Source organism: Laccaria bicolor, genomic scaffold (genome assembly GCF_000143565.1).
Source record: "Laccaria bicolor S238N-H82 LACBIscaffold_4 genomic scaffold, whole genome shotgun sequence".
Taxonomy (NCBI): domain Eukaryota; kingdom Fungi; phylum Basidiomycota; class Agaricomycetes; order Agaricales; family Hydnangiaceae; genus Laccaria; species Laccaria bicolor.
Genome location: NW_001889875.1, coordinates 587,131 through 611,049, shown reverse-complemented (window position 1 = coordinate 611,049; position 23,919 = coordinate 587,131). Strand labels below are relative to the sequence as shown.

Genomic DNA, 23,919 nt, shown 5'->3' with positions numbered 1-23,919 from the left:
ATCTAGGTCACTCGCAGAAATTATGAATCGGTAGCAAATTGGCGGCACCGAAAGACAGAATGCCGGTCGGAGTATTGCGTGATCACTTTGCACGCAGGACCTTCGACTAAATAGTGAAGTGTTCTATAAGTCTTGACGTTAGAAGTGAGTGACAAGTCTGTGTGAGAGATTCGTCAACTCTTCCTTACTTCAGCTTGCGAGATCCGTCACCGTATCCAAAGAGTTTGCCTGAGAAGGTCTCTTTCGGGGTACAATGAACGATATTAGTGCGCTGAGTATTTTTGGAAGATGCGGAGCCAAATAGATGATCGATGAGGGAGGAGGGCGATAAGGACTGTGACTATTTGAGGATCATCCAAACTTTCTAGTAAAAATGCATTGTTAGATCATAGATGTGTACCATAACTTCTCGCGACCTAAGTCAGATGTTACCGATTTGGCAAAGGCTTTGCCGGATTTAGAAAAACACAGCAGGTTCAGGTTCCCCAACAGGCACTGGCGTTCTCGTAACAAAATATGTTGTGGCGTCTTTGGACATCTGGATTTCCTGAAACTACAGCTTGGATAAACACTCCTTAAAAAATTGAATGTTTCCCCTACCTTTGGCAACGTTTTACGTGGTCTTCAGTTAGAAATTCTCCTGAATCAAAATTCGAGTTAGCCACGTTGGTCTGGCAGTGGTAAGAGGCGACTCACAGTTGGAAAAGGCCAAGGAAAACGGGAAGAAATCAGAAAAGTGCCGCGGCTCTACGTACCGTAGTCACCAAGCGGCCCCCATCAAGCTGAAACAGGTTGTAAACGAGATCGTGATTGGAAAAACCAGATAGTAACACGGTGGTACGGAGGTGCAATCAAGGAGGCTTCGGTGATGCGACTCTGACCATGCACACAGTGCATAGCATGGCTGGGGAGTAGGATGTAAATTATAATTCATACAGCGAGATCCATGTGCTTGTGTTACAGTAGGTACACTCCCTAAGACGGCTGTAACTCGCGAAAGTCAGATACAAATAATAATCGTGTGGTGGTCAAAAAATACAGATATTGATATTTAGACGTCGTAGCCCGGTGGGTTTTCCACTGGTATACCGTCCACCATCGAGACGGAGCTTGATTCCGCCGGCAGGGTATATGTTGCTGCAGTAAGGGCAATGAATCAGCCCTGAGACGCCTAATTGAACCCAAGAATGACGTACGCAATCCTTCCAGTTCAGAGTCCTCTGCTGCCTGTCTTTTCATATATATAACCCTCTCCCTCGTTTTCTCCAACAAACTGACAAAGTCGAACATGGCTCTGTCTTTGAAACGCAATTCAGCCCTCGTTCCATCCGTGAGACCGCCCTCTGGCGATGGCTTGATCTCGAATGCTAGATAGTTTGCCCCAAAGGTCGGTTGCTCGAATCGCGTAGAGAGAATAGAGTGTAATGGAACTGAGAGCGATTCAAAAGATGCGCCAGTTTCCGTCGTAAAGATTAGCTGTTGGATGCATGCAAGGTCCACCAAGAGAGATCCAATGAACAACAGAACCTCAGGGGTATAACAGAACCACGTACGCGTTGATCAGTAAGCCAGATCCTCCCAGAAGCCTTCAACCTCTTCGCGCCGCCCGACCCGCCAGCGGTCGATGAACTCGTCATTGGAGGTACATCAGGTATGGTAAGTGAGAGATCTGCGCCCGTTTCGATGGAGGTGATTGTATGTTCGTTTGGTAGTGGAATCGGCGAGCGGTCATGCTTCAGCATGGTCCAGTTAAGAGCCATGGCGCTCGGGGATAGATAGATAGCTCGAGATATATATTGGGAAGAAGAGAAAGAGTTGAACAGCCTTCGGTCATTCCCCAAACGGGTCCAAATCCGATCGCTGCGGGGATCTTGCACACACAATGACTACCACTACAAGCTTTGTAACCTCCCAAGAAGTACTGAATAAACTTGAGCTCAGAAAACGCCTGTTTGACCGTTTATATGATTCGCTGGATTTCCTGTGACCTTGAAGGTGAAATTTTGGAGATCATCATGATGAATGCCAACCAATTGTACAAATCGTAAATGGAGAAACCACATGTGGCTACCTAGCGCAATGGTAGCGCGTTTGGCTTCGATGGCCTTCCGGTACCAAAAGGTTGCAGGTTCGAGTCCTGCGGTGGTCATTTTTACGCGAGGCCAGCGTGATCGCCAGCTGACCCTTGCAACTGCGAACTTTTTTTTTTTGAACAGCTTCAACCAACTTCAACATTCGATTCCAACCTCCACAGAAGCTCAAAACCGAGAAAGCTACATAACGACATGGTAGTAGGCGTCTCTTTGACCTAACTCTATCGAGAGGGCAATCGTTCTTGACAGGACAGGATTTACGCACTCAAAACCCGCACATTTTTCCAGCATGTCCGGAAGGGCTGACTTGTCTCCATCTGATATCACCATCCATGCCGATCAAAGACCATCCGTCAATGACCTCCCCGTCGAACTTCTATCACATATCTTCTGCTTCGCCGTGCTAAGATATAACGATATGGATACGGGGTTCCTCCAGCTCGATATCGCTCGTCGCGCACTTTGTGGCGTAACCTCTCTATGGGCTAATATTGTTGTTTCTATTCCGAAACTATGGACGACTATCGTCAACTTTATCAACGTTCCTTACCATTGGAATAGAGTTGCAAATCGGTTACCTTTATCGCACAATCTCCCACTTGACCTTGTCCTCATTCGATCTCGACATGTCCCATCCGACGAGTTTGAGGGCGCTTACGTTCAAACGATGCTTGGGCTCGCCGTTCCTCACTTTTCAAGACTCCGGCGTCTTCACGTTGATGTTCATTGCAGCTCCTCCTTACCATCAATTGAAAAGCACTTTGTTTGCTGTATGCCTTCTCTCGTCTCGTTGACCTTGCAATGTCGTCTGGACGATGGGCCTAACATGTTGCGCCGACGCTTTCCTTCAAACCAGTTCTCTTGCCCTCTCTTGAAGACCATGCTTGTGGATGGAGAGAACTTTCGCTACATCTGCCAACGGAGACCTGAATGGACCGATTACCTTGACAATCTTAGCGAGTTGACTGTCTCCCACTTTGATAAGAATGATGATATCGCGGTGCATCCTTTCAAAGTTAGCGACGTCGTTGATTTTCTCGAAGACCTTACTAGTCTTGATACCCTCACATTTGAAGACGTCGATTTTGATTTCATTCCTTCCCAGCCCCGAAATCAGTTTCCACTCAACAACGTCAGGTGCCTAGAGATAAAGAATCTTGATGGCAAGCTACTCAATGACCTACTCTATCATTGTTACTGGGATAATCTCGACGTGGTCACGATAAAGAACTGTTTCCTAGATGAAGACATCTTCCCTTTGTTCTGTCAGGATCTTTATTTGGACTCGATGGATGAGGATGGGCAAATACCTTCCCTTTTACAATCGTGGAATGGAACCACAGTCCACTTTACAAATTGCCCAGGATACGACGATGCTGTCCTCAAAACTTTGGGCTCAGTCAAGCCCGATGATCCATCAAGATTCAATGCCAGTTCGCTGGAAGATATTATCTCGACAGGGTGTTCCAATTTCTCCATTGAGGCTTTGAAACGCCTGGTCAGGCGTCGCAACCGTACAGTCGATTACGCGGACCCAGAATGGTGGAAGAATGTCGAAGCCCCCGAACTTGACACCGTTACTGTTGAGGGTCATTGCTCGGATATGTCGATTGATGATAGACATTGGTTCGAGAGTCACTTACGTGAGTTTTCTTGGAATGGAGTAGGGTGCCGTCGTGGTACGCTGTTTTCTGGAATCCTGATCAACATCACGCATTGACCAGTCCTGTAGATCGTTAATAGATTGGTTTTATCCTTTGGGTTCTCGTGATAGTCGATTTTGAAGCCGTCGTCGTATGTAGAAGTACCCAGCCTGGTTAGTCCAGCTTGAATACGAAGCTGAGGACGCCCGCTAGATGTTGCAACTTGGTAGGCATCTGTACATACAAGAAATTGTGTGTCCCTATTTGCATCTTGGCACAACTCCGATATAATGCTTTCAACTTGCAACCATAACTCTCTTTGTTTCACGTCGAGTGCACACGCTGAAGAAGTAGGCTACTGCAGGCCTAACCAACAAAAACGGGCGGCGGCAACCACTGTTCAGGGTGTCGTGCCTACGAGAAACTCAAAGCGAACCAAGGTAACTGAAGTTCAAACAGATAATTCTTCTTCATTTCCTGCGCCATTAGTGCTACCAGATGACGATCTGGCATTAGACCCGCGCTATCCTCCTCAAAGTGTGCGGGCATGGATTCGTCTGAAGGACCGCAATGAAGTAACGGTGGCCAAAAGGGTTGTATACGTTGCTTCCCCGCCAACGATAGATTCCGACGTGGACACGATGCATGCCTGGAGTCGGCCTTCACTGCGAGCTGGAAAGAAAGAGGTGGTGTCACCCCCACATACGGACGATATCATGGAATATCTAGGCGCGTTTTACCACGGCATGCCAGTGAAACCACTGCGATCCAAACTCTCCTTCGCAGCGTGGGACACTCCTGTATCAGGAACTTCAAGGTTGCAGAAATCGTCACCTCAATATGTTGGCTTGAATACTTCCACGGAGTGCGTCCGTATCCGTACCCGCCCATCCACAGATAAAATCTTCAGCCACCAGCTCAACCTAGACGATCTACTCGACGCCGCTATCAGCATCCTCCCGGAGGACGCTTATGCTCTCCTTTTGCTCGTGAATCACGATCTCTTTGAAGATGATGACGACCTCTTCGTTTGTGGGCGTGCATATGGTGGTAGCCGGGTAGCAGTCATCTCTACAGCCAGATACAATCCCTCCTTGGACTCCGTGCAAAATGTGGACCGGTATCATGCTTGGCCAGCATCTCATTGCGAGTTTTACGTCCGCGAAGCCTGTTCATCAGCGTCAGCGACTCCCACACCGAGGAAGAGGCAGAAAAAGTCTCATAATGTAGACTTGGACAAGAACAGCTCCTCGACTTCCATTGGAAATGCAACAGTTGCGTCATCAAATGGTCTTTCTGGGACCGCCATACACTCCGCGATATTGTCGCATACCAACCTTCCTTCGTTGGATCACTCCCCGTCCATCGCGAGTCTTGCAGGCCTTTGGCTCGGTCGTGTATGTCGTACCACAAGCCACGAGCTTGGTCACTGCTTTGGGATTGACCATTGCGTATACTACGCATGCGTTATGCAGGGAAGTGCGTCACTAGCAGAAGATGTTAGGCAGCCTCCATACGTTTGCCCTGTGGATCAAGAGAAGCTTCTGAGGGCTACGGGGTCGAGCACAGAGCAGCGCCATAAGGCACTTCTCCACTTTTGCGAGAAACATGAGGACGCCATCCATCTATTCGCCGCGTTTGCTGCGTGGATTCGTGTGAGGTTAGAAATTTCAAACGTTCCCGCTTAGCGATTAGATATAGGTTACCCTTCGAGGATTTTTATACCAGACTTCGCTTCGCCATACAATCCTATACCCGACATTCTATGTATACCTGTTTCATGAGGGCTATGTACATAAGTAGTTTCGTCCGCAGAGTAATATCCAAGTAACATCAGGTTTTCGAACTCAGCAAACTGATTCTTCACCTTTCTTCACCTCCAAACCAACTCCAAACTTCAAGCTCACACATACCTCAATTTTTGCATTCGTCGATCATCACGGACCTTCCACAAGAAATCCTCGACGAGATCGTCGAAAATTTGTTCGACACGTTGGGCGTATCACAGACCTATCGTTGGCTTGCAAAGCCTTCCTCCCGCGTTGTCAACAACACCTCTTCTCTACCATCCGGCTCCGAGTAAATGTCGGCAGGTCCAGACGAGATCGAGTGGCGGAGTTTGCGTCTATAATTCGACGTCCTTCATGTCTCATCGGAACCTACGTGCGCCAGCTGCACATGTATTTTGGAGGCTACAAGCAGACACAGGCGAACATGAATATCGTTTTTCCCTCGATACTCCCTCTGCTTTCGAATGTCGAGATGCTGACAGTTGGTCTTACCGACGGCATCATGACGAATAACGCGATGCACAAACTCCAAGTCCAGTATACCTGGAATGCCACACTTTCGAACGAAGCAATCACCCATTTTCTTGGGTCGCCATCCCTGACCACCCTCGTTATCTCAAAATTTGGATTTCCTGGACTGTTGAGCAAGTGTATGCACGTCAAAAGCCTGCAAGTTCGATATATTGAGGGCATGTCAGCCACTGGGGTAGACCAGTCTACAGAGTCCACAGAGAAGGCACAGGCACCAGGGTCCAGCTCTCTCATCTTTACTAAACCCTGATTTGACACACTCCGGAATTCTCCGGTCTTCTCCCTCGTTGTACGCCACGTCGCCAAAACACTTCCAGCATCGTTTGGTGTCGTCGGCTTCAACCTAGCAGGGTATCTTTACCTCAATTACAAATTGAAGAAAATTGGGAAATAATATATTTGAGTTCTAGCTATGAGTTGCTGAAGAGTGCGCCAAATTAGAGCCACAAAGAAAAGATTTACTCGAGCTTATCGTTGGAAACGGCGAGCAGCAAACAACGATGAGGAAACTTCGATGTTAAATTTGGCGTGACAAACGGATACCGCCCTGAGCGGACACTTAAATCTACGTTATATAAGCTGATGGCTCTTGCTACGTTTTGAGCTGCGAGCTGCGCTCATTTTTGAATGGCCCTGTTAGGTCAACCAAAATACACCAGTAGCATTTTATTACGAGGATGGGTGGAAAAAGGCGGGCCAAGGTGCAACAAAGATGGGCGGGTTCAGGCGCGACGAAGGTGGGCGGGTTCAGGGACGTGGCTAAATAACACGGTCCGGGATTGATGAGCTGTTTGACATGAGGCTGGTGGAAAGTCGGAAAAGGCCGAGTCCACCATCAGTCTACGTAGAACGGTCTACCCCAGTGGATGCGAAGCTCTGGATATATTGATATGGAGTTTGAGTCGCGTAGATCCACTCCTGATCAGTGTCCACGGATTTCTTCCCTTTCCTGTGGAGCTTCGTTGCCGACAGTCCGATATTTGATACCTGGTTTTCTCTTGAGAAGTCAAGGGAATGAGAAGGATATTGTCGATCTTTCAGCTCTTCGCCAACTCACCCTGATTCCAGAATTCAATTACCCGGAAAACATGACGCAGGATTTGATCAACTACTTTGCCGACAGGCTAGAAGACCTGGATTGCGGTGCCTTCGTCTTTCGTTCGTCCTCCCTTCCCCTTGCTGAATATTTCTGCTCACGCCGAATTTCGATCAGCATCCCCAAAGCTCAAGCCAATGCCCCACCTCCGTACCTTGAAACGATGGATTCACCTACTACCCAGGAATAATCCCACTGAACAAATCTTGAACCAGCTCTGTGATATCCTCACGCATTGTACCACGACCTCCAAAGTAATTCACCATATCACCATTAATCTAGCAGTGGTTCGTTTGAGCTTCGAGGAGCTCATTCGCCTCGATTGGTCCTATGTTGATGACATATTCGAAAACCCGCCGCCAACGTTGAGGGAACTCACACTGGGCATAAGGTACTAGGGGAAGACGTTCGAAGGCAAGCCGGTGCTTCTCGGGGATTTACAAACCGCTTTGAGGTCGGCGATGGAACGACGTATGCCCCACTTACAACGATGGCTTCTTCGAAACCTCATATCTTTAAGTTCTCCTTCGTTGCGGTCAACTAGCATGCCTGTCACGCGTACGATTCAGCCCGTTGGCCCACCTTCCACTGCCTTACTTGTATCCTTGCAATTCGACGGAGTGCGAGATACAGATGCTGTTGAGGGCGGACCTGCAAGCCCGACTTTCTCGACTTAACGCGCGACCACCTTTGCCCATCCTTTCTTGAGTTCTGACTCTATCATCTCCGTGAGAGGCCTTTCGAGATGTTCCACCTCACAAACCTTTGGCTTTTCTCTGACTGGATGTCTTCCATGCTCTCGTCACTCCCCTCATGATCCTCATACCTGAGCTTGGCATCGTGGCCTGGCCACGCAACACAGGCAAACATAACCACAACAAAAAACCCATTCTCCTTGATGTCCTTTCTCTGTCTGATATTGGTCTGATCCCATGAACATCTCATCATCTCTGAGAAAGCTTGGACTCTTTGTCTATTTCACACACATCCTGCCATCTCTGAGAAAGCTCAGACTCTTTGTCTACTTCACACTCACTTACCCCTCCAACCATCCTCGCATTCGCCTTTTTCGGTTTGGTATTCCCCTGCTCATCAAGACTGAAGAACGCTTGAGGCAGATGCCCTGCGCTTCCTCAATGCCAGCGGCCTTGACCTCCCAATCCCACGTCTCTTCGATTCGATCGTTTGCAATAAAAATACCTACACCATCATGTCACTTATACCAGGCCGCTTACTCCTCCAAGACCTGGATCAGATGTCGGATCCCGAGCTTCGCACGATTCTGAACGACGTGCGCACGGTCTTGGATCGTCTATGGACGCTAAAGCAGAGCCCTTCCGACGCTGGAAAAGTTATGCTCAGTGGGAGTGGACATGGGCTCCCGGACCCATAACCTTCTTTGACACTTATTATCATGCCCATCTGTTTTGAACCTCTACTTCTCGATGGGGGAGTGTCTCAGCATCGACTGGGACAAACCATGGAGTGAAGAGGAGTTCATGGTTAGACATGGTGACGCGATACGCACAGTCGAGGCCGACCGCATCGTATGGGTCCACCGTAATTTGCGGTGGCAGAACATCCTTGTTCACAATGGGAGGCTTAGTGGGATCATCGATTGGGAGAATTCGGGGTGGTTCCCATGCCATTGGCAACTTCACGCGCTGCGCTACGTTCGTGGATGTCCAATACGCATATGTGCCATGTGGAAGGACATGAAGTTCCCCCCAGAGACGGAGGCTGCATACCAGGCATCAATGTCGCTGATATATTACCATCCATGTTGATGATATATCTGCGCTCTCCCCATTGCCCCTTTGTCATTGTGCCACTCATGTCCGGATCTCAAAACTAGCAATCATTATCGTTACAAAACACTAGCACCGTCAACCAAATGTATATGTATGTCCAACCATTAACCAGCAGAACGATCATGAACCGGCGTTGCGATGAGGTTGCAGAGGCTTCGGCTGCCTGCTACTTTGAGCTCGCGAAGGGGGGTAAGTGGGTAATAGATAATATTGATCAAGGTTATAGGAGTACCTAAACGCTTGCTTCAAACCACTCAAACATCGACAACTTTTCAAGAGGTTTATAACCAAAAGCTTTTGCCTGCGGTACACCTCACTGTGGGGCGTCTTTCAGGATGAATATCACGCACTTCCCGCAAGAAATCCTCGATGAGATCTTTAGAAAGTTCCTTCTGTACAAGCCGCGCAGGCGTGTTGCAAACCTAACCTCCGGTGCACTCACTTGCAAGGCCTTTCTCCCATCTTGCCAACGATATCTCTTTTCCACCGTCCGGCTCCTGGCAAACGAACATGCCCAATATACAAGATCGGGTCAGAAAATTCGCATCCATGATTCAACGCCATGCATCCAATCAGAACTTACGTGCGCCGACTGCATCTGTATTTTGGACGTTCTGAACAAACAAGAATGAACTTGATTGTCATTTTCCCATCGATACTCCCTTTTCTTTCAAATGTTCAGGTGTTGTCAGTTGGTAGTAGCGCTGACGCGCTAGGGCTCGACTGGACGCACCGACCCCCCGATACCTGGGAACACATACTTTTGACCGAGGCCTTCAAAAGACTCCTGAGGTCCCCACTCCTCACCACCCTCGTTTTCTCGAAAGTTGCATGTCCTGGACTGTTAGGCGAATGCCTATACGTGGAAAACCTGGCCGTTTCGGGCCCTATTGATATTGGATTTCAGACTCTCAGTCCTCCCATTTATAAGCCGCAGATCAAATCGCTATCTTGTGGAGCTTCGTTGAAGACGATTCAACGCTTGTTTCCAGAGACAATCGGGCGAGGAGGTTTCTTGATTATCTCCAGTGGTTGATATTTCAACCCTTCTTCAACTCATCCTATTCACGGACTTGCGTGGACAATCAAGTGACCTAACCGAGAATCTCGTGGCTGGTACGCTCGAGGACTCCAATTGCAACGGTGGCATCATTTTATCTTCCAAGTTCAAGCCAATCCCTCACCACCGTATTTTGAAGCGGTGGATCCATCTCCCTACCAATGGCCCTCCCGAGCGGACTCTCAATCAGCTCTGCGACGTCCTCACGCACTGCACTACCACCTCCAAGGACATCGAACGTATAACCATCAACTTACTCGTCGTTCAGATGGGCTTCCAGGAGCTCATCCATGTCACTGGTCCGACGTTGATGATGTATTCGAAACCCCTCCGCGAATGTTGAAGGAGTTCACGTTGGCTGTGAAATACAGGGGTAAGCCTCTACAAGGCAAGCCAGTGCGCCGCGGAGATCTGCAGATTGCCTTGAAATCGGTGATGGAACGACGGATGCCTAACTTGACAGAAATGGCTTCTGCAGGTCCCGATGTTTTCAAGTTCTCTTTCATTGTGCTCTAGTTGCATTCTGCTGGTTTTTGTCTCAGTTTGACTTTGCAAACCTCCAGCCCTCCTCTTGCCCTCCTCTGGCTAATTGAAATCCACCTTCTTTCGCTCTCCCGATTGCCCCTCTGCAATTGTGACTTGTACCAGAGTCATGTATGTATGGATATCAAAACTAGATCATGATCATTATCGTTACAAAACATCACTACCACCTCGTAGTACATACTGTAAGCCAAAAAAAAAAGCAGGGGATATATACACACAAATTATCACCGTAAACCCAACCATTAATCAGAAACCTTACAACCCAGCAGCAGCCTGCAAAACCAACAAACTCGCATTCACGTTCCTCCCCACAAGCGCCGCACCAACATCTCCAAGCGTCTTCGACACCGAACTCCCAGTAGCCGGGCCAGACGCACTGAGTTCCTTCAACTCCCCCTTCAGATCCTCCACCGCCATCCTTCTTGACCGTCCCAGTAGAACGATCATGGACCGACGTTGTGCAGAGGTCGCAGAGGCTTCGGCTGCTGCTAGTTCTGTGAGCTTGCGAAGGGGGGTGGACGTTGAGTGTGTGGTGAATGTTATCCTGGAGAGGGATGAGGGTGAGGTAGGGGAGGCAGGGGTGGTGGTGTATCGGTCCCAGAGGAAGTTATCGGCTGTGTCGGATGCGAGGCGGGTTTGTGTGTTCTGGTGCCCGTAGATGGTATCTGCTGCTGCTACGGTCTAATCGTGGGGTGGTCAATAATCGTTGGGGGTAAAGAGAGGAGACAGCACAGCGTACCATGTGCGCAACAGGCAGCTCAGCCGAAAAGATCTTCTCATCGTCATCGTCATCCCTCACCTCCGCCGTCTTCCTCAACCTCACAACTGAGCCCGTAACACCCGTCTTTGCACATAGCTGCACAAGGAACGTCAACGCCAGCCTATCATCCGGCCCACCAAAGAAAGGAAGGAACAAGTGCTGCGTGTGGTGTTGCTGCTGTCCCCTGTCCACGAAAAGCGCCACGTCCGAAGGGCAGTTCAAAAACACGTTACGAATGAATTCGGAATAAACGACGGAGCTCGTCTGGTCTTGCGTTGTCGTCTTGTGGAATATCCCGTCGAATGGGTTGTGTGTGGTATTTGGTCCGTTTCCGTGTTCAATGAAAGAGGTGTCGATGGAGGTGGTGCCCCTTGACCAAGGGATAATGACCATCTCCGCTTCGACGTCTTTGACGTGCTGGCTAATCGCACTAGGAAACTCGTCATAGTTCACCACACTCAAGTTCGCAGAGACCCTCAGTCGATTCAGGGATCCAAAAGTTTTGAACACCGATACCACTGGGTCGTTGTAGATGAGCGCGTCGGCCTCTTGGGAACGGATGACCGCGGAAGTTCGATTCGTCAGCTCGATGAGGCGAAGAGCGTTGATGCTGATGGTAGGACTCGAAGGAGGAGGCAGGATCTTGTGGTCCAAATCATCGGAAGAGGACCCAAAGGCCTCGGCTTCTTTATTGTCCGCTGATGTAGGCGCACTCAAAGTCTCTTGAGACGCTGAAAGATCCTGAGATTGTAAGAGGTTCGCAATAGTCATAGCCGCGGGCAACTGTTCCACTTTTTCCAAGATAAAGGCAAATTTGGATTTAGTGGCTGAGTCGGATATGGGCTTGGGTGCTGCTGGGCCTGCTTCTGGGGTGTCCACTCTGGACTTGGAGCCGACGACGACGCGGTATTTCTCAGGATAGAAGAAGAGCGTCAGAGGCGTGGTCATGAAGGTCAGGATCAGCGCGTGTACGATGAACATGGAGAATGTGCGTGTGTCGAGGATGCCGGCTTGTAGCCCGATGTTCAAGACGATAAGTTCGACCAATCTGTGGGGATGTGAGTTTGAAGTACATTGAGTAGAGCTGGGGTGACTGACCCTTTACAGCTCATAAGTGAGCCGATGGCACCTGCTTCGCGCCATCTGTAGCCAGTGGCGTATGCAGCGCCAGCACAGGAGATGAACTTGGAGGAGAAGGCGACGAGGCAGATGATGACGACGTAGCCCCAGGTGATACCGTTGTTTAGCAGGCCGAGATTGGTCTTGAGACCTGACAATGTGAAGTACTAGATCGGTTCTATTAGTATTCGTAATGTGTAAAAATTCCTTGAAGGCCATACGATGGGTAATAATATGATGGATACAAGATCTTCCAGCTTTTCCACAAAAGAGATCGCAAACCCATTCTCATGCGGAATAATGAGACCCGCCAAAAAGCCACCTTGGCATAGGTCAGCATGCAAAGAGGACCGAACAAAAGAAAGAAGACGGACCGAAGATTGCGTGAACGCCGATGATGTCCGTATAAAAGGCGGAAATGAACACAACCAGAAGTGTAACAGTCATCATAAGGGGCGTGGGTGATCCCTGCTCCAAACTCCCCGTTCGGCGCGCAAGCCACACAAAAGCCCATCTGCCAGGATACAGCAGGAATATAACATAGCCCACAGTGGCAAGTAGCACATAGAGCGCCGTCAAGCCCGAGCTGGCGTTAACGAGCGCGACGGTAAGCGCTAACAATACCCAGCCGACAACGTCGTTCCCTATCCCGGCACTAAGTGTTACCACGCCCACTTCCGTCTCCAACAACTTGAGTTCGGTGAGAATGCGGCACAGAACAGGGAACGCGGTGATGCCGATAGCTACAGCGGTGAAGAGGATAAAGTAACCAAAATTAACGGAGGGACTGATGAACTGTTTGTAAACCCCAACGCCAAGAGCGGCTCCGAGACCCAAGGGGAACACCAAGCCCGCGACTGAAACTGCTGCGGAAGCTTTGACGTTCCGCCTTAATAAGCGCGTGTCGATCTCGAGTCCGACGAGAAAGAGGAAGAGGATGAGGCCGATGGTGGATGTGAGGACCAAGGAAGGCATTCCGGCAGTTGGGAAGATGGCGTTTGTGAAGCCGGGAATGCGACCCATTACGGTTGGACCAAGGATGACGCCGCCGATGACTTCTGCGATAACGCGGGGTTGGCGGATGCGCGAGAGGCCCATGGAGAGGAGTTGGGTCATTGCGATTATTATTACTGTTGTGGTGGTGGTGGGTTGGATTGATAAGATGGATGAATAGGACGGACTTACCAACTTGAATGACCCATAGGCGGAATGGATCAGTAGCATTGTATGCAGCTGGGTTGTCGCCTGAAATGACACCTCCCTGGAAGAGATGGTCGTTTGAGTGAAAACATGACAGCCGATTGTAAGAACCATACCTGTTCAGAGGCTTTGCGAGCAAAGACCCGCACTATTTGATTCGCAAACTCGCCCATGGTGGTGAGCGCTGAGAATGGGGGCGAATTGTTTCATGTTGTCTCCGTGTCTCTTTATACTATCTCGAAATAAGGGTCAAAGTACACCGCCCAATGGAGCTTTTACCGTGACATTCTCTTCATTTCCATCACACTTCCATCAGCTGCAGTCATTTACGAGACGCCAACGACGCTAAAAGCCTTGTGTGCAACTTCTGTAACGCAAGTACTCCAAGGTACTATAGTAGTCTAATGAAATGAACACAACTAAGTTTACAAGTCAATCGGTACCGGATGATATATCCTAATGCGAGAACCTCGGAGAAGCTTAACGCAAGAACATATATGATAACGACAGCCTATTTCGATACAGAACGAAGCAACATGCATGAAGAGATGGAAACGGCGGAAGTACCGCAGTGAACACACGCCGCAACCACTGTCAAACCACAGTCCCCGTTCGTACCTCAGATTTCGGCACTCTGCAGATGCATGTTGAACCTTGATAGTGCATGTCCTGTATTCACAATGGGCAGTTAGGAGAGGGAAAGAAGGGGATTACAATTGGCGGGAGGACATGAGAATTGGAGGTTTTGCAAAGTTGAAGTGAGAGGAAAACCAGCAGAATGCAACTAGAGCGTGATAAAAGAAAACTTGAAAACATCGGGACCTGTAGAAGCCATTCCTGTCAGGTTAGGCAACCGTCGTTCCTTAAGCGATTTGAAGGCGATTCGATCCCTGCGAAGTACTGGCAGAGGCTTACCCCTGTAATTCACAGCCAACGTGAACTCCTTCAACGTTCGCGGAGGGGTTTCGAATACATCATCAACGTCGGACCAGTCGAGATGGACGAGCTCTTGGAAGCCCATCTGAACGACGAGTAAGTTGATGGTTATACGTTCGATGACCTTGGAGGTGGTAGTGCTGTGTGTGAGGACGTCACGGAGCTGATTGAGCTTCTGCTCGGGAGGGCCATTGGTAGGGAGAATGATCCGCCGCTTCAAAATACGGAGGTGAGGCATTGACTTGAACTTGGGAGGTAAAATGACGGAACCACAATCGAGATCTTCTAGCGTACCAGCCACATAGTTGATGAGATTCTCCGTTAGGTCACTTGAATGTCCACGCTCCCCGGATAGGACGAGTTGACGAAGGGCTGAAATATCAACCTCACCCGATTGTATTATCTCTGTGCAAAAGTAGGGAAATAAGTGTTGGATCGTCTTCATCGAAGCTTCACAAGACAGCGATTTGATCTGCGGTTTGATCTGCGGTTTGTAAATGGGAGGATTGGCTCGATTGAGAGTCAAGAATTCAATATCGATAGGGCCCAAAACGCTCAGATTTTCCACGTATGGGCATTCGTCTAACGGTCTAGGACATGCAATTTTCGAGAAAACGAGGGTGGTGAGGAGTGGAGACCTCAGGAGTCGGGTGAAGGCCTGGGTCAAAGGTATGTATTCCCGGAATGGGGGCGTGCCGTCGCGCACGAGCGCGTCAGCGCTACTACCAACTGACAACACCTGGACATTTGAAAGAAAAGGGAGTATCGATGGGAAAATGATGAACAAATTCATTCTTGTTTGTGCAGAACTTCCAAAATACAGATGCAGTGGGAAGTTCTGATTGGACATGCATGGCGTTGAATTATGGATGCGAATTCTCTGACTCGATCTCGTTTGGTAGTATCGTTTGCCAGGAGCCGGACGGTGGAAAACAGATATCGTTGGCAAGGTGGGAGAAAGGCTTTGCAAGTGAGCGCAGAGCAGGTCAGGTTTGCAACACGCTTGCGCGGCTTGAACGAGAGGAAAGTTTTGAAAATCTCGTCGAGGATTTCTTGCGGGAAGTCCGTGATATTCATCTTGAAAGACATCGCCCCACAGTGAGGTGTAAAGCAGGCAGAAGCTTTTGGAGTTGTCGATGTTTAGGTTGTCTTGTCGTGCACTGCCCAACGGAGCTTTTATACTCTCGCCCACTTCATTTCCATCACACTTCCATTCACGAAATGTCAAGTCTTGTGTGCAACTTCTGAAAGCAAGTACACTGTAGTAGTCTAACAGCCTAATGAGATGAGCGCAACTTTGTTTAAGTCAATCGGTACCGGATAATGTAACCTAATGCGAGAACCTCGGCGAAGCTTAACGCAAAAACATACAGTCGGAAAAGCTTAACGCAAGAACATATGGTCATGAGTCTGAGCTACATCCACGACAGCCTATTATTGGCTCATTAGAACGAGGCAACATGCATGAAGACATGGAAACAGCGTACCGCAGTGAACACACTCGACCACAGTCCCCGTTCGTACCTGAGCTTTCGGCACTCTGCAGATGCATGTTGAGCCTTGGTAGTTCATGTCCTGTATACATACACAAACGTCAGCCTTGTTCACAAAGATCTCTCAAAGGAAAAGAGAGAGGACAGAACAACAACATACCCTACTCTGAATGCACCGAATACAACACAGCTTTTCATACCCCGTCTTCTTCCACTTGGCAATCAACCTGTACAGAAAAAAAGAGTCAATACCTTCCCAGCACACCACAGTCAAGTCAAGACAAACGCACGCGGGGTCCGCATATTCCTGCTTCAAAAGCCAATCATACAATTCCTTCGATATCGCCTCCCGTTTATAGTACAGCTCGTAGATATACCTCGAGCGCGCGTGCGAGATACGCATGATAGGCCACAAAGACTCGGCTTTCCGCTTTCCCTCATGCGACTCGTTTTCCGCATCTCGCATCTTCTTGGCATAGTCGTCTAGAATCTTGGTGGGCATCAGCAACAGCGAAATGGGAGTAGGAGATGGAGGCGAACGTACGGATTCAATGTCCTCATAACCCTCTGGCGGCGGCTTTGTCCTCGTCGTTCGAATTTTAGGCATGGTATCGAGGAGTGGTCGTGGGGCGAGCCAAGCAATGGTCGACAAGCAGTGCCCAATGACCACGCTGACTAATCAAAAGCTTCTATAACAAACACGCGGCAACATCACCTCCTCAACCTTTCCTTTCTTTTGCCTGCACCTTACGGGCGTGGCGAGCTGCGGGCGCTCCCATTGCACTCTAGCTCGTCGTCAGGTGTTCTCTCACAGAAACACCCACAATGCCGCTCTTCGTACCCATTCTCCGCCTCGCCATGCTCTTTCTCAACGTGTACGATTCGTACAAGACCCTCAAGCACCCACCGCCTTCTAGACGGAACGATGGACTACCGAGTGTTAGAGCTATGACTCAACGGAAGAGGGGTATGAAAGGCTGTTTAGCTGTTTGGATCGTTTGGGTACGTTAGATTGTTTTGCTGACGTCGGATTTTGCTGAGTCCAAGTGGGATAGTGCTGTTTTGCTGTTTATGAGAGATTCGGAGAGGCTGTTGTCAGCTTGTTCATACCCTTCTACGACGAATTCAAGAGTATCGCTCTACTCTTCCTCATACTCACACGAGCTAGGGTGCGCAAACTATTTTTCTATGGGTACTTTTGTGTTAACATACACACCACAGGGCGCCGAACCAATATACCTACACGTTATCCGTCCCCTCCTCAGGCCATACACATCCACCCTCGACGCATCCCTGGAACTCCTACTCATGATTGGGGACTTTATTTTCGCCCTATCCACCTTTCCCATAAAAATCGGGTTGGAGTTGTGGGAGAAACGATTTGGGTTCGACCCAGCATACTACTACAGCACAGGGATTCTGGATACCGAAACTGAAGTCGAAACCGAAACAACGACGGATGTGTCTTCCGAGCCACCACCACCGCCCGGGCCACACACACAAAGAGCCAGCCCGAATCGCAAACCAGACGAAGTCACGTTCCCTCGGAAAGGCGTACGAAGGCCTACAAGTAACGGTACTCAGGCCCACCAACCAATCGCATCTTCCTCCAGGACACGTCCAAGACAGGATATAGAACCGAACTTTTACGCCACCTCATCAACTTCAGCTTCAGCTTCATCTACACCTCCCCAGCAGCAGCGGCAAAAGCTGAAAGGACGACAACAACATGAAGTGTGGTACCCTCCACCATCTGCATACGCAGGGGACGATGAACGCTTGCAAGACAGCAGAACAACAACAACAACAGCGTCTTTCATAGAACTCGACGTCCAAGTCACCTCAGAGAAGCAACAAAAACTCGAAGACGCAGAAGAGTGGCGCCAATACCCCGCTTTCCCCTCCGCTTACCCACCTACACCCCTCGTCACCACTTCTCGACTTGTCAGTACCCGAGGCGGTATAAGGACGACGACAACAACGAACATGTACCCCATAATCAACGAAAGAGATTTGAAAGATGCAGAAGAGTGGAGGAGGTACCCTGCGTTCCCTGCTGCGTATCCGCCTACGCCGTTGGTTGTTTCTGGGGCGAGGTTACACGGCGTAGGGAGTCATCCCTCTGTTGTTCAAGAAGAAGAAGGAGAGGAGGATGAGGAAGGGAAAGAAAGGGAAGAAAGGGAGAATAATGGACCCGAGGAGGATTTTCGCGGGTCGCTCCAGCCGCTTCGTGAGCCTTTGAATCCCGGCTCCGCTAGCGACTCGAGCGACTCTTATCGATCTTCTTATGGGATTCAAAATCACCTTGCTTCGTCGATCTCTGCTTTACCTGCTGCGGACATTAGCAGCGACTCTGACGAGGATACAGAGATTTATTCTGACGTCGAGGAGGAGGAAGAGGAGCAAGACAACTTTAACATAACACTCCAAACGCCTCTTCACCACCCCCTTGTTGTTCCCATTCCGAGGAACCAGCGGCCTGTATCGTTGACGTCTACTCTGGCGAGTGCGAGTACTGGGTTGACGACGGTTCATGATGGGTCTTTGAGGACTAGGTCTTCTGGATCTGGATCTGGGAGTGGGGGTGGGGAAGATGATGAGATGGATGAAGAGGGTGAGAAGGAGAAGGAGAATGCCGCATCATCAACGTCCTTCACGATGCCTTCCTCTTCCTCGGTGTTGGGCAAGAAGCGCGCGTTGCAAGGGCAGGGGGAGACGAGGAGGGCTAAAGGTACCGAGTCTCCCCATGGTCATGGAAGAAAAAGTGGGACGAAGAAGCGTAGGGTGTCTACTAGCCAAAGTCCTACTAGGCAACAAGGGGCTGCTTTTACGACTGACGAAGAAGGGAACGTTCAGGTTTCTACTGCTTCTGAACGCAGAGATGCAGAACGGGCGCGGACGCCTACCCCAACGAACACGAACACGAAGACAAAAAGTGGTGGGAGGAGTAGGAGGCGGCGGACGCCTTTGTCGCCTTCCAGGGTAAATGCACCTCGCTCGCCTTTGAGGGTGAACACACCTCGCTCGCCTTTGCGGGTGAACACGCCTCGCTCACCTTCAAGGGTGAACACGGCGCCGTCGCCTTCACGAGTGAACGCACCCACAACACGGGCTGTTAGGCCGAGAGTCACGCGATATGCTACTCCACCTCCGCCTCTGTTGCCTACTTTGGGGTCTGTGGGGATTGGGGCGATGACTACAGCGCTTGAGTCGACAGCCACAGCGCCTGAGTTGTTGACGACAGGGATTGGGACTACAGCGCCTGAGTCGACGACTACAGCACCTGAGTCGATGACCACCGGGACTGGGACGACAACTACAGAGAACTGGACGCTGGTGGCTCCACGGCGGCCAGATCCGATATTAATTCCAGACAAGCAGACAAGGCGAGGCTCTCGACCTCAAGTGCCCACTGCCCAGAGATCTTCGCGCAGGTTACGCTCTGGAGAGTCGGCAGCTCAGGCTCGAAAGCCGGATAGTGCTGGTGATCCACCTCCGGAACAAAGGAAACGAAGAACTACCGTTAATGTGCGGACTGCGACTACTGCGAGGACTAACAAGATTCCAACCTTGACTTCTGGAGATCACCGAAAGCCGAGGGGTCTGCGGTGATCATAACACTCCCTTGTTGCTCCACTTGCATCGATTTCAACTACCTATTATATCTCGCCCAAACACGTTTTCTATATTGCCAACCTGGCAGCACACACATTTGTAACATATATTTATTCACGCCTCCTTTATCCTTTTTTCCTTCCAACAGCATTGTATATATCGCAACAGAAACGCATACACATCGTGACGGTAACAGTTGACATTTGACAGCTGACGCGGGATTGGCGCTGGCACTGATCTGGGGTGGAATTTATGAATTCGAGGAGGACGGCCCTGGAACTCAAATCGCTAATTTTTTTTGGCCGGTGGACGACTGTCGTGCTGAATTAATGAACCGCGACATGACTGCGATCAAGCTGACGACTTGGCTGGTATGCCTACTCTATCTCGGGTTCGACGGGCGAATGCCGATCTGGAGGGCTCAGGATCAGTGCTTGCAATAGACACCGTGAGGTTGCGTAAGGATGACGCTGGCGAATCTGCTGTGGACGCCCAGAGAAAGACGACTGACGTCCCCTCTAATCTCGATCGCAAGAAATGACCAAGTTTGAGAACTCGGACACCGACGAGTTCGAAGTCGGCTTTCTTTTTTTTCAAGTAGTTGAAGGCAACTTACTACTAATTCCAAATTGTTCTATTTTTATCACGATAGGTGGTTGCCCACGCCGAAGTAATATTTCAAGGTGAAGGGAATGCCGTCGGAGGCTTTGAATGTCATTAAATTAATCAGTGTTTTGAAAAAACGGAAGTGCGCTTGCACCAATATTTTTACAATACACGAACGTAGGTACGTGTACGTGACTAGTAGAGCTCTTTTAACTTGTGGGTTCTTAGTACGAAGTGTATTCATTTCAAATGTTGAAGCGTAGAAGTTACAACAGCAATTACCAAAATAGTTCTGGAAAAAAAGAGAGGATATAGCAGCGCTGTTGGCGCCAATTGTGTCATGTACATAAAGCTCCAATTTTATGGACCCTCCTCCAGGCGAATCACTGCAAAAATACATATTTTTAAACTTCCCACAGAAGACCAGCCTCATGAATCTTTCTTTTCTGTCAGGTTGGTGATATACTGTGAATAGATTAATCCTTGAGTCGAAGGGGATTTATTTTCACCGTACGACGAGAATAACGCACCGCCTCGACACGACTCGGAGCCCTAACGCGGCTCAAAGCTGAATCAACGGGCAGAAAATTTTCTTGCATTTTAGGGTTCTTTTTCACTTTGGGAGCTCCATATGAGAAGAAGAAACTACTTGCACTGGAGAGGCATGGTGCATTGCGATACACCGCCTCCGATGTAGGAGACCTTACCACAACTTCGACGTTCACGCAACCATTTTTTTGTTGCCGGTGTGATTTTCGTCGGGCCGCAGACTGTGCAGTAAGACGCCGAAAGCGCCAACACAGCACACCAACGGCGCACCCACGAACTTTGCCCTGCATCATTAAGTTTTGCACACGGATGACATACCGGCGGCAATAGGCGCCTCTGTCACCAATGTCGGCAGTGTTCAGGACCCATGAACGAATGGAGGTGAGGCCTTGAGGTCTGAAATTCCCCGTTCTTTGTGCTCGATCGGAATCAGAGCATGCATTTTTCAATTGCGGTACATTTCCTCCACCTCATGATAATCATGGCATCGCGCATCATTTTCCGGTCGGAGCCTGAGGCTGCTGTGCCCCAGGCTTTTAGTGAGGCATCGATTTTGCGCCACATATGACACAAAATATTGCTAAATGTAGGTCCCACAAGGTCAACAATTTCAACGGAGACCATAGAATTACGTCCTGTCAGGTGAACCGCCTTTCTTTATTTTCCATTTGAATTTCGAGGCTTGTTGATTGCAAATTATGGACGAATTTCGCGGTGATGTTTTTGCATTGTCCCACGAGTTTTCAAACTTCTGTGTGGCGCGTCTCCACCTCTACTTATCACGGACGGTGGGCGCAGATCTGAACGGGTAATGTGCAAGGCTTTCTCAGTGATATTCTCCACATCATATCAGAGCGGAGGCGCTGCAGCGAATCCGAGGAGAAGCGCGCGTCAACGGTAGCATGGTCCTGAGGCCCTGCTGGTATTGACGTTCGCCTGGAAGCCAGGCTGTCCGATGGGTTTTGTGACTTTGTTCGCACACAGTATCAAAATTTCCGAGCTTTGATTTTCCTTCCGAGTCACGATTCGAGTTGCGTTGTGAATTCGCCCAAAGTTCACAAAACGATTGCGCACCGAATTTTGAAAGCACAACTGACGCGCCATGGCCAGCGTTCTCAGCGTGCTGCATGCCAATCACCTTCTGTGGATTTTGCTTGAGAGCGTTGGAAAATAAAAAGTGGGAAATGCTCTTGCGCGCATTGCGCCACACTGCGCCACACTAGGGTCTGTTTTTCGTCGATTAGCATTGACAGGTCCCGAAGCATCATCGAGTCAATGAACGCATTATGTCACTCAGCTTTCCGTTAGATTTAATTTGCCGTTGAACGTGGATCAACTCATGTTTCCAGCCTTAATTGCCGGAGTTTGCCTTTGTCTCTCGACTTCCACAAAAATAAATAACTTTCCCTGCCTACCTACTCCCCTCATTCTAGGGCCGATGAAATTTCAGTTGCCGACCTTCTAGAACGGAATCGGATCGATCTCTCCTTCTCGCTGGACCCACCCCGAGGCACCAATGGAGGCGATCTTTAAAGATGCGATAAGCCGCAGCGAGTCTCAACACGCGAAAGAGGCATTCAAGTTCTCTTCGTATAAAAGGCGGTTCCGTCTCTCCGGGTTTGATACTTGTTCTCAACGCTTTCTGCACCCGCTTTAACTTACTCGAGCGGGCGACCTATTTCCTGCTCTCAGCGCGTCATGCCGCCTAAATCTGCGCCCCGCCGTCGAGTCCCAAGTGTTATGCAACATTATTCGGGCAATGTGCGTTCAGATTTTGTTTTGTATTGTCACAACTTTGCTCATAACATCCATTTAGCTCCCCGTGTGGAAAGAGAAGTGGTTTCCCAACATTGCAGTGGATCAATCCCAGCCTATGAAAGGAGAGATGAAATCTCAAGCACACTCGACGGTCCCAGAATACCAGGTCCCTTTCGGCTATCCATCACCTGGAGAACCTGGCTCGCTATCTCCTGAAAACAGGGCCTCATTTGAAAGTGTGGCTACCATTCCTGACGAGGGACATTCGTCGGGTCCAGACGAGAACACGGACGACATAGTCTCCCCGTCAAACTCTGATCACGCCTCGTCTGACGCGCAAATGAGGTTCCTTCTCGGTGTACCTTCTGTTACAGCATCAACGCACAGTTGCAACAGCAGAAAGGAATCTCCCCTTCGTCACACGCCAAGCCCTGGTTCCGTTCCACTCCACTCAGAAGGCGCAATCTCGGACGACGGGTCTCAATATCCATATTCATACTCTGATTCCACAGATATCACCTCCAATTCCTCATACAACATCTATTCCCCCACCCCAAACCCGTCATTTCAACATTACGAGCCCCAGTCACACTCCGATGTCGCTTCAACAATTTTCTGTTCCAGTGCCTATCCTTCCGTCGTCGGGGAGATGCAGCTTGTTCAACCAATTTTTGCAAGCTCCAACATATATACGCAGGGAACCTCGACCTATGCTCCAGCAAGAAGTGGACACCAATATCTTCCCGGTGCCCCTGTCGTCAGCGGGTATGAGCGTACCAACCAGCGCGCTCCCCCTCCTCGCGCACGGACTTACCCACTCTATGATGTTTTACGAGGTAGACAACATACGACGCGCACGCCTCCTCGCTCTTCTGGACTTAACTTCCGTGTGAGCGGTTCGCATTACCATCCGTATCAGCGATACGCCCAGCTCCCGCAAGACGCCGAGCAGGGATACTCACAAAGGACGCTGTCTAATGAAGAGCGCTCCCCAGAGAATTTTGCCAACTCTTCTCCATTCCAGTCTTCCGGAAATATTATAGGCGAGGGTAGTTTGCTCTACCAACACCCCCAACAGCACCCCCTTTTCCCAAATCCACAGCTCCACCTAGGTAATTTTTCGGATTACGCGGAAATTTCTTTCTAGTCTATTCCCAAGTTGTTTTCCATGACAATTCAGGCTATTTTCAAAATTATCCCGATTGTCTGCTTGCCGTTCTAGTATGGTACATTATATCTATCCATCGGACTTCGAGACCCAATCTACTTTTAACTATGCTTTACAAATGCGGGACATTTCACGTTTATACAAT

The 23,919-nt window shown here is 49.5% G+C and overlaps 8 protein-coding genes across 8 annotated transcripts; 3 read left to right on the top strand and 5 right to left on the bottom strand.

Moving 5' to 3' along the window:
* Positions 1–791: 791 nt before the first annotated feature.
* On the bottom strand, positions 792–1,787 carry LACBIDRAFT_192514 (uncharacterized protein). The gene is made up of 3 exons (XM_001876395.1): positions 1,554–1,787; positions 1,197–1,476; positions 792–1,137 (listed from the first exon to the last, which is right to left on the bottom strand). The coding sequence occupies exons 1-3, from the start codon at positions 1,758–1,760 to the stop codon at positions 1,052–1,054; spliced, it is 573 nt and encodes a 190-aa protein (XP_001876430.1). The 5' UTR covers positions 1,761–1,787; the 3' UTR covers positions 792–1,051.
* A 2,239-nt stretch (positions 1,788–4,026) lies between these two features.
* Positions 4,027–5,424, top strand: LACBIDRAFT_311264 (uncharacterized protein; the record flags this gene model as incomplete). Its single annotated transcript, XM_001876872.1, has 1 exon — positions 4,027–5,424. The coding sequence occupies one exon, from the start codon at positions 4,027–4,029 to the stop codon at positions 5,422–5,424; it is 1,398 nt and encodes a 465-aa protein (XP_001876907.1).
* Positions 5,425–6,779: 1,355 nt separating this feature from the next.
* Positions 6,780–10,316, bottom strand: LACBIDRAFT_323247 (uncharacterized protein; the record flags this gene model as incomplete). The annotated part of the gene is made up of 12 exons (XM_001876394.1): positions 6,780–6,816; positions 7,331–7,431; positions 7,533–7,547; positions 7,736–7,789; positions 7,980–7,998; positions 8,194–8,353; positions 8,682–8,893; positions 9,407–9,461; positions 9,548–9,578; positions 9,698–9,805; positions 10,149–10,239; positions 10,282–10,316. 12 exons carry the CDS (start codon positions 10,314–10,316, stop codon positions 6,780–6,782), a joined length of 918 nt encoding a protein of 305 aa, XP_001876429.1.
* Positions 10,317–10,690: 374 nt separating this feature from the next.
* Positions 10,691–13,834, bottom strand: LACBIDRAFT_172283 (uncharacterized protein). Its single transcript, XM_001876393.1, has 7 exons — positions 13,766–13,834; positions 13,635–13,710; positions 12,824–13,579; positions 12,671–12,771; positions 12,429–12,616; positions 11,310–12,378; positions 10,691–11,251 (listed from the first exon to the last, which is right to left on the bottom strand). The coding sequence occupies exons 1-7, from the start codon at positions 13,820–13,822 to the stop codon at positions 10,826–10,828; spliced, it is 2,673 nt and encodes an 890-aa protein (XP_001876428.1). The 5' UTR covers positions 13,823–13,834; the 3' UTR covers positions 10,691–10,825.
* A 599-nt stretch (positions 13,835–14,433) lies between these two features.
* On the bottom strand, positions 14,434–15,662 carry LACBIDRAFT_323245 (uncharacterized protein; the record flags this gene model as incomplete). Its single annotated transcript, XM_001876392.1, has 2 exons — positions 14,434–15,324; positions 15,471–15,662. 2 exons carry the CDS (start codon positions 15,660–15,662, stop codon positions 14,434–14,436), a joined length of 1,083 nt encoding a protein of 360 aa, XP_001876427.1.
* A 325-nt stretch (positions 15,663–15,987) lies between these two features.
* On the bottom strand, positions 15,988–16,580 carry LACBIDRAFT_246335 (uncharacterized protein; the record flags this gene model as incomplete). Its single annotated transcript, XM_001876391.1, has 4 exons — positions 15,988–16,016; positions 16,073–16,160; positions 16,239–16,305; positions 16,369–16,580. The coding sequence occupies 4 exons, from the start codon at positions 16,578–16,580 to the stop codon at positions 15,988–15,990; spliced, it is 396 nt and encodes a 131-aa protein (XP_001876426.1).
* Positions 16,581–16,903: 323 nt separating this feature from the next.
* LACBIDRAFT_323242 (uncharacterized protein) lies at positions 16,904–20,234 on the top strand (the record flags this gene model as incomplete). Its single annotated transcript, XM_001876871.1, has 4 exons — positions 16,904–17,080; positions 17,134–17,247; positions 17,300–19,679; positions 20,050–20,234. 4 exons carry the CDS (start codon positions 16,904–16,906, stop codon positions 20,232–20,234), a joined length of 2,856 nt encoding a protein of 951 aa, XP_001876906.1.
* Positions 20,235–22,546: 2,312 nt separating this feature from the next.
* LACBIDRAFT_323241 (uncharacterized protein) lies at positions 22,547–23,753 on the top strand (the record flags this gene model as incomplete). Its single annotated transcript, XM_001876870.1, has 2 exons — positions 22,547–22,609; positions 22,665–23,753. 2 exons carry the CDS (start codon positions 22,547–22,549, stop codon positions 23,751–23,753), a joined length of 1,152 nt encoding a protein of 383 aa, XP_001876905.1.
* Positions 23,754–23,919: the final 166 nt, after the last annotated feature.

Excerpts from the sequence above, each read along its gene's own strand:
- LACBIDRAFT_172283 (XM_001876393.1), bottom strand. The coding sequence starts at position 13,822 with ATGGGCGAGTTTGCGAATCAAATAGTGCGGGTCTTTGCTCGCAAAGCC. Across the intron at positions 13,580-13,634 it reads CCTATGGGTCATTCAAGTTG|TAATAATAATCGCAATGACC; the intron begins GTAAGTCCGTCC and ends CCACCACAACAG. Across the intron at positions 12,379-12,428 it reads TCACTTATGAGCTGTAAAGG|ATTGGTCGAACTTATCGTCT; the intron begins GTCAGTCACCCC and ends ACATCCCCACAG.
- LACBIDRAFT_192514 (XM_001876395.1), bottom strand. The coding sequence starts at position 1,760 with ATGGCTCTTAACTGGACCATGCTGAAGCATGACCGCTCGCCGATTCCA. Across the intron at positions 1,477-1,553 it reads TCTGGCTTACTGATCAACGC|CTAATCTTTACGACGGAAAC; the intron begins GTACGTGGTTCT and ends TGCATCCAACAG. Across the intron at positions 1,138-1,196 it reads CTCTGAACTGGAAGGATTGC|CAACATATACCCTGCCGGCG; the intron begins GTACGTCATTCT and ends CCCTTACTGCAG.